This window comes from Fistularia commersonii, chromosome 5 (genome assembly GCF_037954325.1).
Source record: "Fistularia commersonii isolate RoL2024-O1a breed Wild chromosome 5, RoL_Fcom_v1.0, whole genome shotgun sequence".
NCBI lineage: Eukaryota > Metazoa > Chordata > Actinopteri > Syngnathiformes > Fistulariidae > Fistularia > Fistularia commersonii.
In genome coordinates this window covers 4,301,478-4,316,135 of record NC_141288.1, presented here as the reverse complement: position 1 = coordinate 4,316,135, position 14,658 = coordinate 4,301,478, and the positions used below count along the sequence as shown (strand labels likewise).

Genomic DNA, 14,658 nt, shown 5'->3' with positions numbered 1-14,658 from the left:
TGACAAAAAATGTTATAGTTGACTTCAAAATACTCTCCAGTAAAAATCAGAAAGAAAATGTAGATTTTCCTGAAAATTATCGATAATGCAATACATAGTATTTTGATATTTTTCATGCTTTTCAACATATATTCATATTTAATATTCAGTATTTTATTTTTATTTTTAATATTTGGGCAATAACAGCTTAACACACAAGAGTGTCCACCTCGTCCTATACACACACACACACACACACACACACGGAAGAAAGTTGGAAGAGCAAAGACGCTCAAAGCCCTCAGGAGGAAAAAGCATCAAACTGATCTTTTGTCACTGCAATTAATCAATGAAAGACTTGGCGGCTGATCAATTGCTTAAATTAGTTAATTAATTGACAGCACCACTAATTAATTATTCATTCAGAGGATTGTGTCTATAAAAGCTTGAGGTTAAAACCTTCCGTTATTTTTCTTATTCTCTGAGGAGGTAGTTCAGATCATCAGCTGCCTCCTTAAAAACTAAGACTGCTGGAATGAACTGGACTGCTGGGTCTTCTTTTTTCTTTACTATTTTACTTCAAGTTTATTTATTACATTTAGATTATGTTAGGGTTTTTTTCTGCTCCTGTTCTTATTAAAATGCTTTTTTTTATCATTTCTTTTTCATAATTTTTTAGAATTTATATTTTTTTTATATTTTTTTTTTTAAATTTTATATTCTATTTCTTTCTATTTTTAGGGTTTTCATCTCAAATTTTCAAGAAGATTTTTTTTTCTTGTTTCATCTTATTTCTTGTCTATTTTTTCATTTTTTTCCTTTTTTAATTCCTTTTTTTAATTTTATAGTAGTTCCTCACCAACATTCAGAGAAGGCACCTTATATTTTCAGGAATTGTTTGAAATGATTTGGATACATTATTTTTCCCCGATTTTTGTAATTTCTCTGTATTTTTTAGGAATTTTCCTGCTAAATTTATGCATTAATGTATTTTTTAAATAATATTTTTTTCCTCAATTTTGCTACCAATCATGTCAAGTGGTTACTAGTCATTACCAAGGGTTACAAGGTGTTACCCGATGTTACAACAAGGTGTTACCAGACATCACAAGTGGTTTCAAGGAGTAACCAGGGGTTACTAAGGGTCACGAGGTGTCACCCAATGTCAACAAAGCGTTGCCAGGGGTTACTGGGTGAGGTTGGACACCAGGGGCTACAAAGTGTTACCAGGGCTTGTTTGGTGTCACCAGGCATTACATGGGGTTTGACGGTGTTACCAGGGGTTACTAAGGGTTACAAGGTGTAACCTGATGTTACAACGCGTTGCCATGGTTACAAGGGAAGGTGGACACCAGGGGCTACAAAGTGTTATCAGGGCTTGTTAGGTGTTACCAGGCTTTATGAGGGGTTTGAAGGCGTAACCACAGGTTATCAGGGGTTAGAAGGTATAAGCAGGTGTTGCCAGGGGTTACGAAGTGTAGCAGGATGTTGCAAGATGTTATCAGGAATCACAAGGATGTCAAGATGTAACCAATGGCAACAAGGGGCCTCTAGGTGTTACACGGTGTTACCCTGCAGGCTTCTCGGTGTCGCAGTCAACCGGTGAACATCGGACCCTCACGGCGATCTGTCCGCCCGCCATGACGGCGTCCCCGATGTCACTTCCTGTGTCTCTCTCTCTTTGGGAGCTCCTGAGGCGGCGAGCTAGAGAAGGAGGGGAGGGAGGGGACGCTTAAAACGGCGGCGGCGGCAGCGGTGGCGTGGGAATACTCCAGTCATCCTGTTCAGTTGCGCGCTGACAGCTGGTTCCTGGTGTCTCCCATCATGTAGCACTAATGTGGTGTGTGTGTGTGTGTGCGTGTGCGTGTGTGTGTGTGTCCTCGTGTCAAATCTCCTCTTAATCACAATGTGGCGTAATGCGCCCGCGGAGGCCGCCGGGTCCCGCCACTTCCTCGGGCTGCGGCGCCGACGACCTGTGACGGCTCCCTCACGTGTTCCCGTCCCGCCGGGCGCCGCCGGTCATCCGCGGAGCTCCGTGTCTTTTTTTTTTTTTTTTCCCCCCCATCTTTTTTTTTTTTTTTCTCCGGGTTTCATTCGCTGCCAAAAATCCGTCGGTCGTGAAGCAGGAGTCTGGCCGGCTTCCACCTGGACGCCGCTCGCCCATCTGTTTCTGTCCCGGTGATCAATGCCGACCCGGATCTCGCCGCTCGCCTCGCGCGCTTCCCGCGTCTCCTCCGGGCGCCATTGATTCCTGAATGTAGCAGCTTTTTTTTTTTTTTTTTTTTTAATTGTAATTATCACTCCAGCCATTTTTTTTTTTTTTAGTTGCCCCGTAGCTAAAAAGCTTGTCGGAGGAGCCGAAGCCGTCTCGCTGTCATTCCCGCCGTTGCCGGGTTACTGCAGACCCGGGCGTCTGCAGCCTCAGGACCTCACATCCAGGAACCCCTTTCTCTCAGTAAAAACATGGTGCCAAAGGTCAAAGTTCATCCTGCGCTGACAGAAACAACAACGCAGGGGTGTCATTTCCGATCTCTTAAAGCAAACAGGTAGCTTACTTCAGCTAAACCGCTAGTTAACATGGAATTCAGATGGATACATTTAAAAAACTTTAATTTATTTTATTTTTTTTTATAAATATTTGGACAAAACCTGTGTATTGAGTTACTCCTCAAAAAATACTTTTCTAATAAGATTAAATAAAATAAAATTAAATCAAATGAATAAAAAAATAAATGTTAATTCCTTTCTGTGGTCATTACCTGCATGAGCTACATTTAAATTTTTTTATTTTATTTTTTTATAAATATTTGGACAAAACCTGTGTATTGAGTTACTCCTCAAAAAATACATTTCTAATAAGATTAAATAAAATAAAATTAAATCAAATGAATAAGAAAATAATTCCTTTCTGTGGTCATTACCTGCATGAGCTACTTTTAAAAAATATAACATATAATATGATATTTATTCTATTTATTTTGGTTGTGTGAGCTGCAGGTTCCAAGACCCAGTGTTTTGGTTTTTTTTTTAATCTTTTTTAGCCGTCATCACTTTTCATTCTGCTTTCTTTTCCCTTTTTTTCCCTTTTTTCTTTCTTTTTTTTTTTTTTTTCAAGCAGGATCTTCACAACCCACTAACCACGGCGGAAATGTTTTAACCTCCGGCCGTAATGTGAAAGTTAATAAGTCATAAGAACCACGGAGTCTAAACGTTTTCGCCTGTGTGTGTATCCGAGGTTTGGAAATTACGGACGAGATGTGTTCCGCGTACCTGCGTGCGCGTGTGCATGTGAGTGTGTGTGTGTGTGTGTGTAAATGTGTGAGTGAACGGTGCACGTTTGATGTTCCATTTACACTTTTTCATAATTTATGGCATCTGGAAAAAGGACTGAAGTAGAGTTGGCTATCTGGTGTGTGTGAGTGCATGCGAGTGTGTGTGTGTGTGTGTGTGTGTGTGTGTGTGTGTGTGTGTGTGTGTGTGTGTGCGTGCATGGAGGGATAACAAGATGAGCGTTCTGCACTCGGAGATGAAACAGACAAGAGTGTGTCTTTGAAATGCAAAGAGTGGCGATAGCGGTGATTGGCCGCTGTGTTCAGGAGGGCTCTGGGGTTTTTTGTTTTGTTTTGGTTTTTTTTTCTCCATATTTCATCATTTAAACACACTCACACACACACACACTTGCATTAATGACAGCATTGTTAATGTATTATTATTCTATTTAGCTCGGCAGCATTATAAAAAAAAAGAGGCTAATTTGACGCGGTTCTGGAGGGTTGCATTTGTGTCGAGTGAAGCACACACACACACACACACACACAAACACACACACACACACACATGCTAGTGGTGGGACCTGGGGACCAATTTATTTACATGCAGTGGAAAGAGGAGCGGTGGCGGTGGAGGAGGAGGAAGGGTATTAAACAAAAAAAAAGGGGAAGGGAAGTGAAAGAGGAAACAGTGGGGAATTATGGAGAAAAAAAACCCAGTGAATCGAAGAAGCTTCCAAGGACACACACCGCCAATTTACTATTTTGATATCCGTGTGTGTGTGTGTGTGTTGCCATTATCCGACGACGCGTAATATGTTTTCCAGAAATGGCGCCGCCTCCGTTGGCGCCCAGCTGTTTTGCGCTCGTTGGCGGTGCCGCAAGGAAAAAAAAAAAAAAAAAGAAAAAAACAAAAGCTCCTTGTTTTATTTTTCGTCTTTCAAATGAGGGAGAGCAAAAAGTAAAATAAAACAAAATAAAGTTTTAAATGATACAAACTCAGGAATAGAACGATAGATTTAAAAAAAAAAAAAGCAATGGCGTCTCAGGCTCAGCAGGTGTAATAACACAATTATTGCCATCTTTCTTCTTCCTGGTTCTTCTTCAGTGGTGTCTGTATTTAGCATGTTAGCACAGCATCTGCAAGCCTCGCCACGCTAACGGCTAATATCAGCCACGAATCACGTGTGTCGCAGAGCGGGGTGTCGTCAGCATACAGTGAGAGAATCTACCTGGCAAAGGATCAGCGAGTTTAAGTTCAGTTCAACCGGCTAGCCTGCCGCTAGCTCGATGCTAGGCTAGCACGGAACTGATTCATAGTGACTTCCTGTATTTTTTTGTTTCGCTTTCACTTTAACCTTCCTTGTTGTCTTTTCCTGTTTTGCGCTTGGTTGTCACACCTTCTCATTTTGCCCTTCTTGTTGTCTTACAGGCAGGACGCCGGTGACCTCTCCGGACCGATACAAAGGTACCGTTCAACCCCGTATTTTCCTCTCTTTTTTTGCCTTCTTCCCCTTCCTCCTCTTCTTCTTCTTCTTCTTCTCTTCCTTTTCATCCCTCATCGGCGGGGGGATCGCTTCGTTTTGCCTTCAAGCTCCGGAGTTTGCATCCGCCTGGTTGCCGGGTTGTCGTCAAAGCGAGATGGTGTGTGTGCGCACGCAAGGGTGTGTGTGTGTGTGTGTGAAGAAGGATGGGGGTGCGTTTGGGTGGATAGGGGGGGCAAAAGACTGACTCGTGGTTACGGAAAGACAGCAATAAAGGGGAAGAAGAGGGAAATTGGAAAGGATAGATGTGACACGGCACAGATCTACAGCCGAGGAGGGTCATTAAACCAAACCCTTCGGCGACGGAGCGACAGATCAAGCGAAGGGAGGGGTGGAGGAGTGGAAGGGTGGAGGGGGGGGGGTTTAAATAAGAGCCGATCTTAAAATAGCGCTACCTATTTCTCATCCGAGGCAGCGGCGAACGGGAAAACGAGTTGAACCTCCTGCCGCTTAGAATCCACCGCGCCGGCTTATGGGGCGGTTGACGAACTAGCATCGCCGTGGTAACGCCCAAAAAGCCGGAGGGGGGGGGGGGGGGGGGGGGTCATGATTGCGTACGAGTGGCGGCCATCGTTAAATATCCGGGTCGACGGGCCAAACGGGACATTGGTAAACATTCACGGTACCGGCGGGCGTCACATGGGTGCACGCCGCCCCCGCCCGCCGCCTCGCAGGCGGTTGTTGTTGTGGAGCCGCGGAAAATCGATCCGGCGCGCGGGCGGTGGAAAAAACTTTCGCCGATTCAAATCAATCCAGCGGGACGGATGGATGAGCGAACAGCACGGGGTTGGAAGTACAAGCCGGGACGGATGCCACATGACCTTATATTAGCGTATGTGTTTGTGTGTGTGTGTGTGTGTGTGTGATTGGGCCTCTACCTCAGTTTTGATGCAGTGAATCCATGTTTAATACAACATTTATTACAGGTGATTAATGAGCTACATGTTGTTGTGCCGCGTAGAAAATTGTTCGCGTTGACCTTTCCCAGCGGTGTCCGCTGTCCAGGCTAATGATGTCGTGTGTGGTGCGGCGCTGCGTTTGCGTACCCGGTGTGTGTGAGCTGGAAAATGATAAGCCTCTTCGGATGGAAGTTGTAGTTTCTAGTTGTAGTTCTAGTTGTAGTTCCTGGATTCGCGGGACGGTTCGTCCGCCATGTTTGTTGTTTCCGTTTGACCGGATTCTGGTTTCGTCTGCTTTCCAAAACATTGCGATCCGTTTCAAACCCTGCGTTTGGCCACATGCTGTTCCTTATCACTTCCTGGTTGCATCACTTCCTGTTTGCATCACTTCGTGATTAGTGCTTTACGTCAGATGTCTGCACCAGCTACCTTTTGTTAGCTGCTAACAAACAGGTGAGGGGGTAGGGGGCGGGGTCACCATGGCCCCGCCCCCAACCCCCCTCAGCTACAGTGACAAGTCGGTTCCTCCGGGGTTCTTATGGTCCATGTTGACCATGTGACCTGCTGGGGTAAACGACAACCAGCATTTTGCATGTAAAGGCAAACCCCCTGGAGCAGAATGTGTGTGTGTGTGTGTGTGTGTGTGTGTGTGTGTGTGTGTGTGTGTGTGTGTGTGTGTGTGTGTGTGCTCGCACTGGAGACCCCTGGAAAGCCATGTGACAGCGGGAATGGGTGGGTCAGGTTGGAGGTAAAATGCTCTCGCCGTGTGGAGCGTTGACCCCGGTTCAATCCCCCGCAGCATTAAGTGCTCCGCTACTTATACAAGTGTGTGTGTGTGTGTGTGTGTTGGGATATAGATAAAATAATAATAATAATGGTATTTCCATGATCTGGAGTGCAAGATATGCAGTACAGATAAAAAATGAAGAAAAAAAGATTAAAAACCGATTCAAAAACGAGAGTATACATAAATAAATAAAAATAGAAAAAAAATATATACATTTTCAGGCTTGGATAAATTAATCTTAGTCATTTTATTAATCCCGTTATTCAGTATTTGTTTAAACATTTAATAAAAAAATTGTAAAAAAAAAAATTGGAAAATAAAACTGAAAGCAGGGTGAAAAGTGACAAAATTAAATGTAACGTTTTTTTTTTTTTAAATAATAATATTTAATTGTTTTTATTGTTTTTTTTTTTTTGTTTTTTTTTTAATCTATCGATAAATGAAGCGGGTTAGCGGTGGCGGCTTCCCGGGCGTGAGTGTGAATCTCCCGCTCGCAGCAGGTAAATCAGCGCCGATCAAAAAAAAAAAAAAACGGGGCCTCGTCACGGAGCCGATGGGGAACCTGAGCCGGAGGAAGAGGAGCGCGATGAAGAGTCTGGCTGGGAATAATTAGGCGGAAACGCTTTCGCTTTTGTTTTTCTCTCTTGATTGGAGAAAATCGGCAAGGCTGCGACTGTCACACATGCACACGCACATGCGTGCACACCGTTGCTAATCCCCCGTGCAGCTGCGTAATTCCAAAAAAAAAAGTGTATTTACTTCATCTGTCTTCAACCGCCACCTCCTCTCTTATCCCCCCCCCCCCCCCATGCACACACACATGCACGCACATGCACGCCGCCACCTCCCACAATCCCCTGCATGCAGGCAGGATCACACCAAAGCGAGCCGGGCCTATAATTTGATCCTGTGTGCTTCGCTCCCCTAATGAAGCTCCTCGGCAGTTTGACTGACACCCGGCTCGTTATTTAGGGGAGGAAGAGGAGGAGGAAGAAGAGGAGGAGGATGAGGAGGGTCAGGTGGGAGGAATGGCGAGGGAGGGAGTGTGCGGCGGAAGAGCTCGGGACGACGGCAGGTGATCGCGCAGCCGGATGCGTCGGGGCTGACGCCGTTGCTAGGATACGGGATAGCGACAGAGATGAAGGTCCGCCTCCTCCTGACCCCTTTCACCTGTACGCTCCGCCTCTCGCTCCTTTCAAGATGGCCGCCAAACAGGTCGTCTCGCCATCTGGGGGGGGGTCGTCACGTTTGCATGCTTCTATTTTTAAAAGAACGTTTTCTGCGAGAATCCTTGGGATGGACTCGCTCTGGGGGTCATATTGGATGGATATGGCAATGTAGCATTGTTGCAATGTAGGGATGTAGCATGGTAGCAATGTAGGGATGTAGCATTGTTGGAATGTAGCGATGTAGCATGGTAGCAATGTAGCGATGTGGCATTGTAGTAATGTAGCGATGTAGCATGGTAGCAATGTAGCGATGTGGCAATGTAGCAATGTAGCGATGTAGCATGGTAGCATGGTAGCAATGTAGCGATGTAGCATGGTAGAAATGTAGCGATGTAGCATTGTAGCAATGTAGCGATATTGAGATGTAGCGATGTAGCGGTAGTGGAATGCCATGCCCTCCTATCAATTCCAACATTTTAAAAAATAAAAGTATAAATCTGATTATTGAAAGTAATTTTTTTTTCATTTGAATAATTTGCAAAATTCACACCTCGACTCTTGCTGATGTATGACTGTGAGTTTTTGTTTTTTTTTTAATGTTTTTTAATTATTTGTAGTAATATTTGTTTTTTAATTCACAATTTGCATAAAACCGGCCTGAGAACCGCAGAACAAGGGGTCGGCCATTGTTTTTTTTTTTTTTTTTTTAATTTTCTGCAACAGATGGATCCGATGAAACCAGAAACACGTTTGGGACGCCACATGCACGGGCACATGCGCGCCCGCCTCATAATTGCAGCGTCTTTGTGGCGATAATGCTCTTTGAAGCCGGCAGGCGCAGATAATTGGCGAGCGCTTCTCCGCTCCTGAACATTACGAGCCGCCGAACGCGGGGCGTCCGGGGGTCCAGCATGACCTCTCCAGAGATGGAGAGGACGCCGCCCACGCATGTGCGAACACACACACACACACACACACACCGGTGTCGATTAGCGTATGAATGCTCAAGAATGGGAGAGAAACAACGGCGCTGGAAAGGCCTCCAGTTCAACATTGGCTGCAGGTGTGTGTTTGTCAGTGTGTGTGTGTGTGTGTGTGTGTGTGTGTGTGTGTGTGTGTGTGTGTGTGTCACTCACACACACACACACACACATTCACGCGCACACGCACACATACATGCAGACTATAATTACAGGGATGCACACAATGTGGCGTCCCGGTACGCTGCGTCCCTTATTGCCTTCCCGGTCGCCACATGACAACGGCGGGTCCCTTCCCGCCAACGCCGCCGCTCAAGCCCCGCCCCCTACAGCTCATAAATATTCATACGGCGTAGGGAGGGGTCTTTGGGGGGGGGCTGGCAGTCGTAGGAGTTTTCTCCCCCGTCAGCGGTGACAGTTATCAGTGTTAAAGGCTCCTTCCGCGCTTCTAATTTATCCCCCGGTGAGAAAATGTCCGGCGGGCTGGAAGGCGAGGCCAGGCTGGTCACCGGCCCGCCGTCGCCATGACAGCCAGCGCCACGGAGCCGCTCCTCTGGAAACAGCTGGAGCAATTAGGATAATGACGCTAAAAATAAGAGCGGCTGCGGGCTTCAGTCGCACAACTACGGGGAGTAAATAAATAACATAATAGTCAAAAAAAAACAATAATATTGAGACTAATTGATTGTTGTTGGGGTTGTCAGCTGCAATATGTTAAATAATTATTAAAATGCAATTAAAGTGATAAATAATTAAACATGTTTCAAAAAGCATTAAAAAAATATATAATCAACTGAGGGAAGTCCGGACAACAAGGGGTTTATAGATCTGGAATTAAAAAACCCAGCATGAATTGTAAAGTGTATTGACTTTTTTTTTTCATTATTGTTATCATCATCATAATGATCATCGTCGTCATTATTATTACTATTATCATTATTATTAGTATTATTATTATTGCTATTATTATTATTGTTGTTGTTGTTATCATCACCATCATGGTCATTGATTGCATTATTATCATTATTTTTACCATTATCATTATTGCCGTTGCCTGGGGTAACACCTCAGTTGTAAGTGTGTGTGTGTGTGTGTGTGTGTGTATAAAAAGTATGTACAGCCTTGGCGAGGAAACGGTATGGGATGACGTTCTCACCTCAGACGTCCCATCAAAACACCAGCTTATTGATTACTGATTATTGACCCTATCCCTTCCTCTGAGGATCGATCATATTGATCGGAATTGATTCGGTTGTTGGCAGGACATTAAGAAATGGGAGGAGAAGAAGAAGAATAGGAAGGATGGATGAAGATTCTCATTGGGTTTTTAATTGGGCGGCTGCAGGTGTCAGGATGGCCGTTCATTCATTTTTCATCCAAACACATAAATTATGAAGAACCACTAATGGCAGAGGGAGGGGGAAGCAGGAGGGGGAAGCAGGAGGGGGAAGCAGGAGGGGGAAGCAGGAGGGGGAAGGTCAGGACAGACTCCCTTCTTTTTAGGCGTCTCTTCCTCCATCGCTTCCTCTCAATCTGTCCCGTGTGTCTCTGGATCCTTCTTTCATTCTGACTGACAGGAGCTTCAGTCATTGGACAGGACGTGCGCACACACACACACACACACACACACACACACACACACACATGCACGGACATAGAACCACACACACACATGCACGGACATAGAACCACACACATATACAATGAAATCTAAGGCCTTTCTGAGTCACTCTATGTTCACCTGCCACCTTGTGTGTGTGTGTGTGTGTGTGTGTGTGTGTGTGTGTGTGATTCGGACCACTGACCTGGAACACATTGGGTACTGAGAGAATAAAACTATTACACACACTCACTCAAATGCACACACACAGGCACACACACACACACACACACGCGTGTGTTTCTATTTTTTGCTGCGACAGCTGATGTCCAACCGTAAAGTCAGACCATAATGTAGCTTTGAATTATTTATTTAATATTTATTTTATATCTATTGTTTATTTATTTTCTTGCATTATTGCATTTTTAACATATAATAACGGAAGCAAAGATCCTTTCAGCTCTTCATCCAGAGAATCTGAATATTGGCCAATTTAATAATAATAATAATAATAACAATAATAATAATAACCATCATCATCATCATCATCATCATCATTATTATTATTGTTATTGTTATTATTATTCAATTACATGTATTATTATTATTATTATTATTTTTAAATATTAATAATTATATTATTATTATTGTAAGAAGTAATTGTAAGTGTTATTAGTGTAAGATACAATTAGATAATAATTAATAATAATTGTTATAGTTATTGTTATATTATTTCTCTTATATTTTATTATCATTATCATTATTATTCGTATAGAATCGGCCAATATTTGTATAATGATAATTATTGTTATTATTATTATTATTATTGTTGTTGTTATGGTTATTTTTGCTTTTATCATTATCTTTATTATTATTATTATTATTATTATTATTATTATTATTATTATAAATTGCATCTCAATGTATGACCATGTTCCAATATTTGACTAAAATTTATATTATTTTAGTTTGTTCATTTTTAAAATATAATTTTATATTTGAAGATGATTGTGATCTTGTAACATCTAAATAAAATATGTTAAAATGTTTTTGTCGGATTTGATAAGCGACTGCACGTACCAGTAAAAGGATAGCATTTTTGCTTTGCTGCCAGTGGATAATTGAAGTATTTTTCATAAATATGAAAAGGACTCAAATAGACATTTAATATTTTGCTTAAAAGTAACCTTCAACCCAACGTCTTTTTTTTTCAGCGTTCAAAATGTTTTGCCGCATGCAGAAATGTAATTTCGTTTCCTCTGCAGTTGTTCAGTGATTAAAAAAAATGCAATATATATTTTGTTTATACATAGCAAAAAGGCAGAAATAACAATGTTATTTGTTGTAAATTCGTTTTAAATTTCAGAAAGGTTGTGTGGCTCCTGGTGATTTCATGAATGTGGGAAAACGGGTCCAAATGTCTACTTTAGCGGGAAAAGTTGCCGAAGTATGAATATATATATATAAAACAGTTATTATTTGTTCTTATCTGATGGATTCATTCCTGATCCAGAGTGTATCTGTGGAAAGGAGAGGACTGAAGGTTACTTTTTGCAAATAGATACTCCCTCTATTCAATTCCAGGGTTGTACTTTTCGCGATAGTTGCCAAGGTACTCCTGCCACTGTCATTATTTGGTATTTTCTACTACATCAGGTCCAGCTATGAATGAAATTTGTTGAGGTACTACATGTACTTGTGTTTTACTCACTTCTGACTTCTGCAGCTAATATTTAATATCAGGCTAATGATAAAAATACTACAAAATATTAAGGAAAAATCAATTTTTTTTTGAAAAAAATTTAAATTAAAAAAGTCCATAAATCAGCCATTGTTTAAGCCGCAGTGTTCAAAGCACTTTAAAAAAGTAGCAGCTTATAGTACGGATATTTAGGTATATAAATCACCCCAAATTGATTTTTCCACACAAACGATACAACTGTGACAAAATCATTTTTCAGGTAGTGTTCAGAAACAATATTATACAAAAATTTTGCCCTTCCTCTGGATTGATCTTCTTAAATCAAAAAATATCATAAAATATTTAAATTTTTCCAAGTGCAGTCTGGTGTATGATCAGTGAAATCCAGTAAAAAAAATAAAGATCTCACCCTCAATGCACTGTTTTTTGTTTTTGAAAAAAAAAAAAAATCAATAAAACAATTATAAAATAATGAAAAAAAATCCATAAATTAGCAGCTTCATTGATAAAGTTTTCAAAGCATGTGAAAAAAAAAATTGCGGTTTATAGTCCGGAAATTATGGTACTCCAATTTTTTCATAACTGGCTACAGAGTACTGGACTAGTACTGCCCGCTAGCCAAATACTTTCACTGCCGCTACTCTGGGTACTTCCCGCTTGCCAAGTCGTCGCCACGGTTACCAGCCGCTCGCCTCGACCTCATTGCTCCGTTGGCAGAGTTTGCGAATCAGACCGCACGCACGCACACACACACACACACACACACACACACACACACAGCTAATCCATCGTGTGGAAACTCTGCCGGTTTGACAGCAGATTCATCCAAACCGCCATCGCAAACACACAATAAGAGCCGGGGGCCCCCAGGGGGATTTCTGGGATAGCGGCGTGCTTATTTATTTATTTCTTTATTTTCATATATATATATATATATATATATATATATATATATTTATATATATATATATATATATATATATATTCTCTCTCTTCCAGTTGATGCTCTCTGAGTCATGTGTTTTCTGCATCCCCTCTCGGGGCATCATCCAAACTCAAACCATAAGAAAAATAAATGCTAATGCTAAATGCAATTACGCTTTTAAGCATGTTATAACCGTTGTTACGTGTTTAATACCGCCGACTTCTGCTCGTGCTGGGAGTAGAAGAAGAGGAATAGGGACGGGAGGAGGGGGATACTCGTGGTTGTCGGTAATTAATCATTACCGCAATAATTTTTTCAGCGTTTGCATGATTATACCACTCGGAATGAAGGATAACACTTGTTGTGTTTGTTCATTAAATCACTCCTGCTGCAGGAAAACACAAAAAAGGGGAAGAAAAAAAAAAATCTTTTTTTTTAGACTTTTACTTTTGGTTTCCTTTTACACATCGAAGCATTTGTTCCAGAGATCAGATGATGTATTCATGAGTGTATGTGTGTGTTTGTGTGTGTGTGTGTGTGTGTGTGTGTGTGTGTGTGTCTGAGCGGGGGTACGGTGGGGGAACTCAGTGTGACGTTTTTTTTTTTTTTTTTTTTGTTGTTTTGTTTTGGGTGTGTGTTCGTGTCTGGACGTGTGTGTGTGTGTGTGTGTGTGTGTGTGTGTGTGTGTGTGTGTGTGTGTGTGTGTGTTTCCGCTCCCCTCTCACTCGGTTTCTGAGAGGCTCCAGATGGCTGAGAGACAGGTGAGCCAATTAGCGAGTCTCACTACACAGCAACATCATCACACCGGCGGAGCACGACAACCGCACATGTGCACGAGTGCACACGCACACTCGGCGACAAGCGTGCACACACAAACAGACACACACACACACACACACACACACACACACTCACATATATATAAAAAAACAGAGCCCTCTCAACAAACCACTCCCACTGTTAGCCTGTTAGCATCAGCGCTATGCTGTCATGTCATGTGACCCGCCGCTTCCTGATTGGTGTTTATCTTTCTATATTCTATATTGATGACGAACGTTGCCCCTTCACCCCCCCACTACCATCACGCCGCCACGCTTCCCCCTTCGCCTTCCTTTCACCCCCCCCCCCCAACCGTTACAGCCCATTATGCACATGTTGTTTCAACTCGACTTCGGAACAGGCGAAATGGGCGGATTTGAATTGATTCGTTCGCTCAATCGATTGTTTATTTCTCAAGGAACCAAAAACATTCGGTCGCCGATGTTCATTAGGGTTCTAATGATGTCGAGATCAGAAGAAAAAAAAAACGATAGCGGCGGGAAGGCGGTCTCTCTCTCTCTCTCTCTCTCTTCCTCCCTTCATCCTCCTCTTCCTCCTTCGTCTCTCTACGTCTGGAAATGTAATAATGGTAACGAGTTTTGGGGAGCTGTGGCGGGTTAAACAAACAGGTTAAAAAAAAAAAAACGCTTCGGGAGACTCCGCCACCGAAGAGGGATATGGAAGAAGGTCCATGATGTGTCTGTCTAATTTATTTTTGTTTACGTTTGTTCATTTATTTTATTTTATTTGGGATATGAAATCACCTTGTGTCACATTTTTGTAAATTAATATAAATAAATAGAAACAAAATAACAGACAGAGTTCTACCCTTTATTTTTTATGTTGAATCCTTTCAAGATAAATTTATGATTTTCTTTGTCTTTTCTTTCATTCTTTTTTTTCTTTCTTTTTTTCTGTTTTTTTTTTTCTCGTTAACATGAAATCCTCCAGCAGCCGCTTTAAGAAAAATATCCTCATTAGACAG

At 42.2% G+C, this 14,658-nt stretch overlaps 1 protein-coding gene across 14 annotated transcripts in view; it reads left to right on the top strand.

Moving 5' to 3' along the window:
- Window positions 1-14,658, top strand: part of celf2 (cugbp, Elav-like family member 2) — a 193,208-nt gene that overhangs the window by 38,516 nt on the left and 140,034 nt on the right. For all 14 annotated transcript variants that reach the window (XM_086146556.1, XM_086146561.1, XM_086146562.1 and 11 more), the window contains exon 2: window positions 4,681-4,716. In XM_086146556.1, coding sequence (XP_086002682.1) covers window positions 4,681-4,716 — 36 coding nt within the window. The remainder of the gene's footprint in view (window positions 1-4,680; window positions 4,717-14,658) is intronic.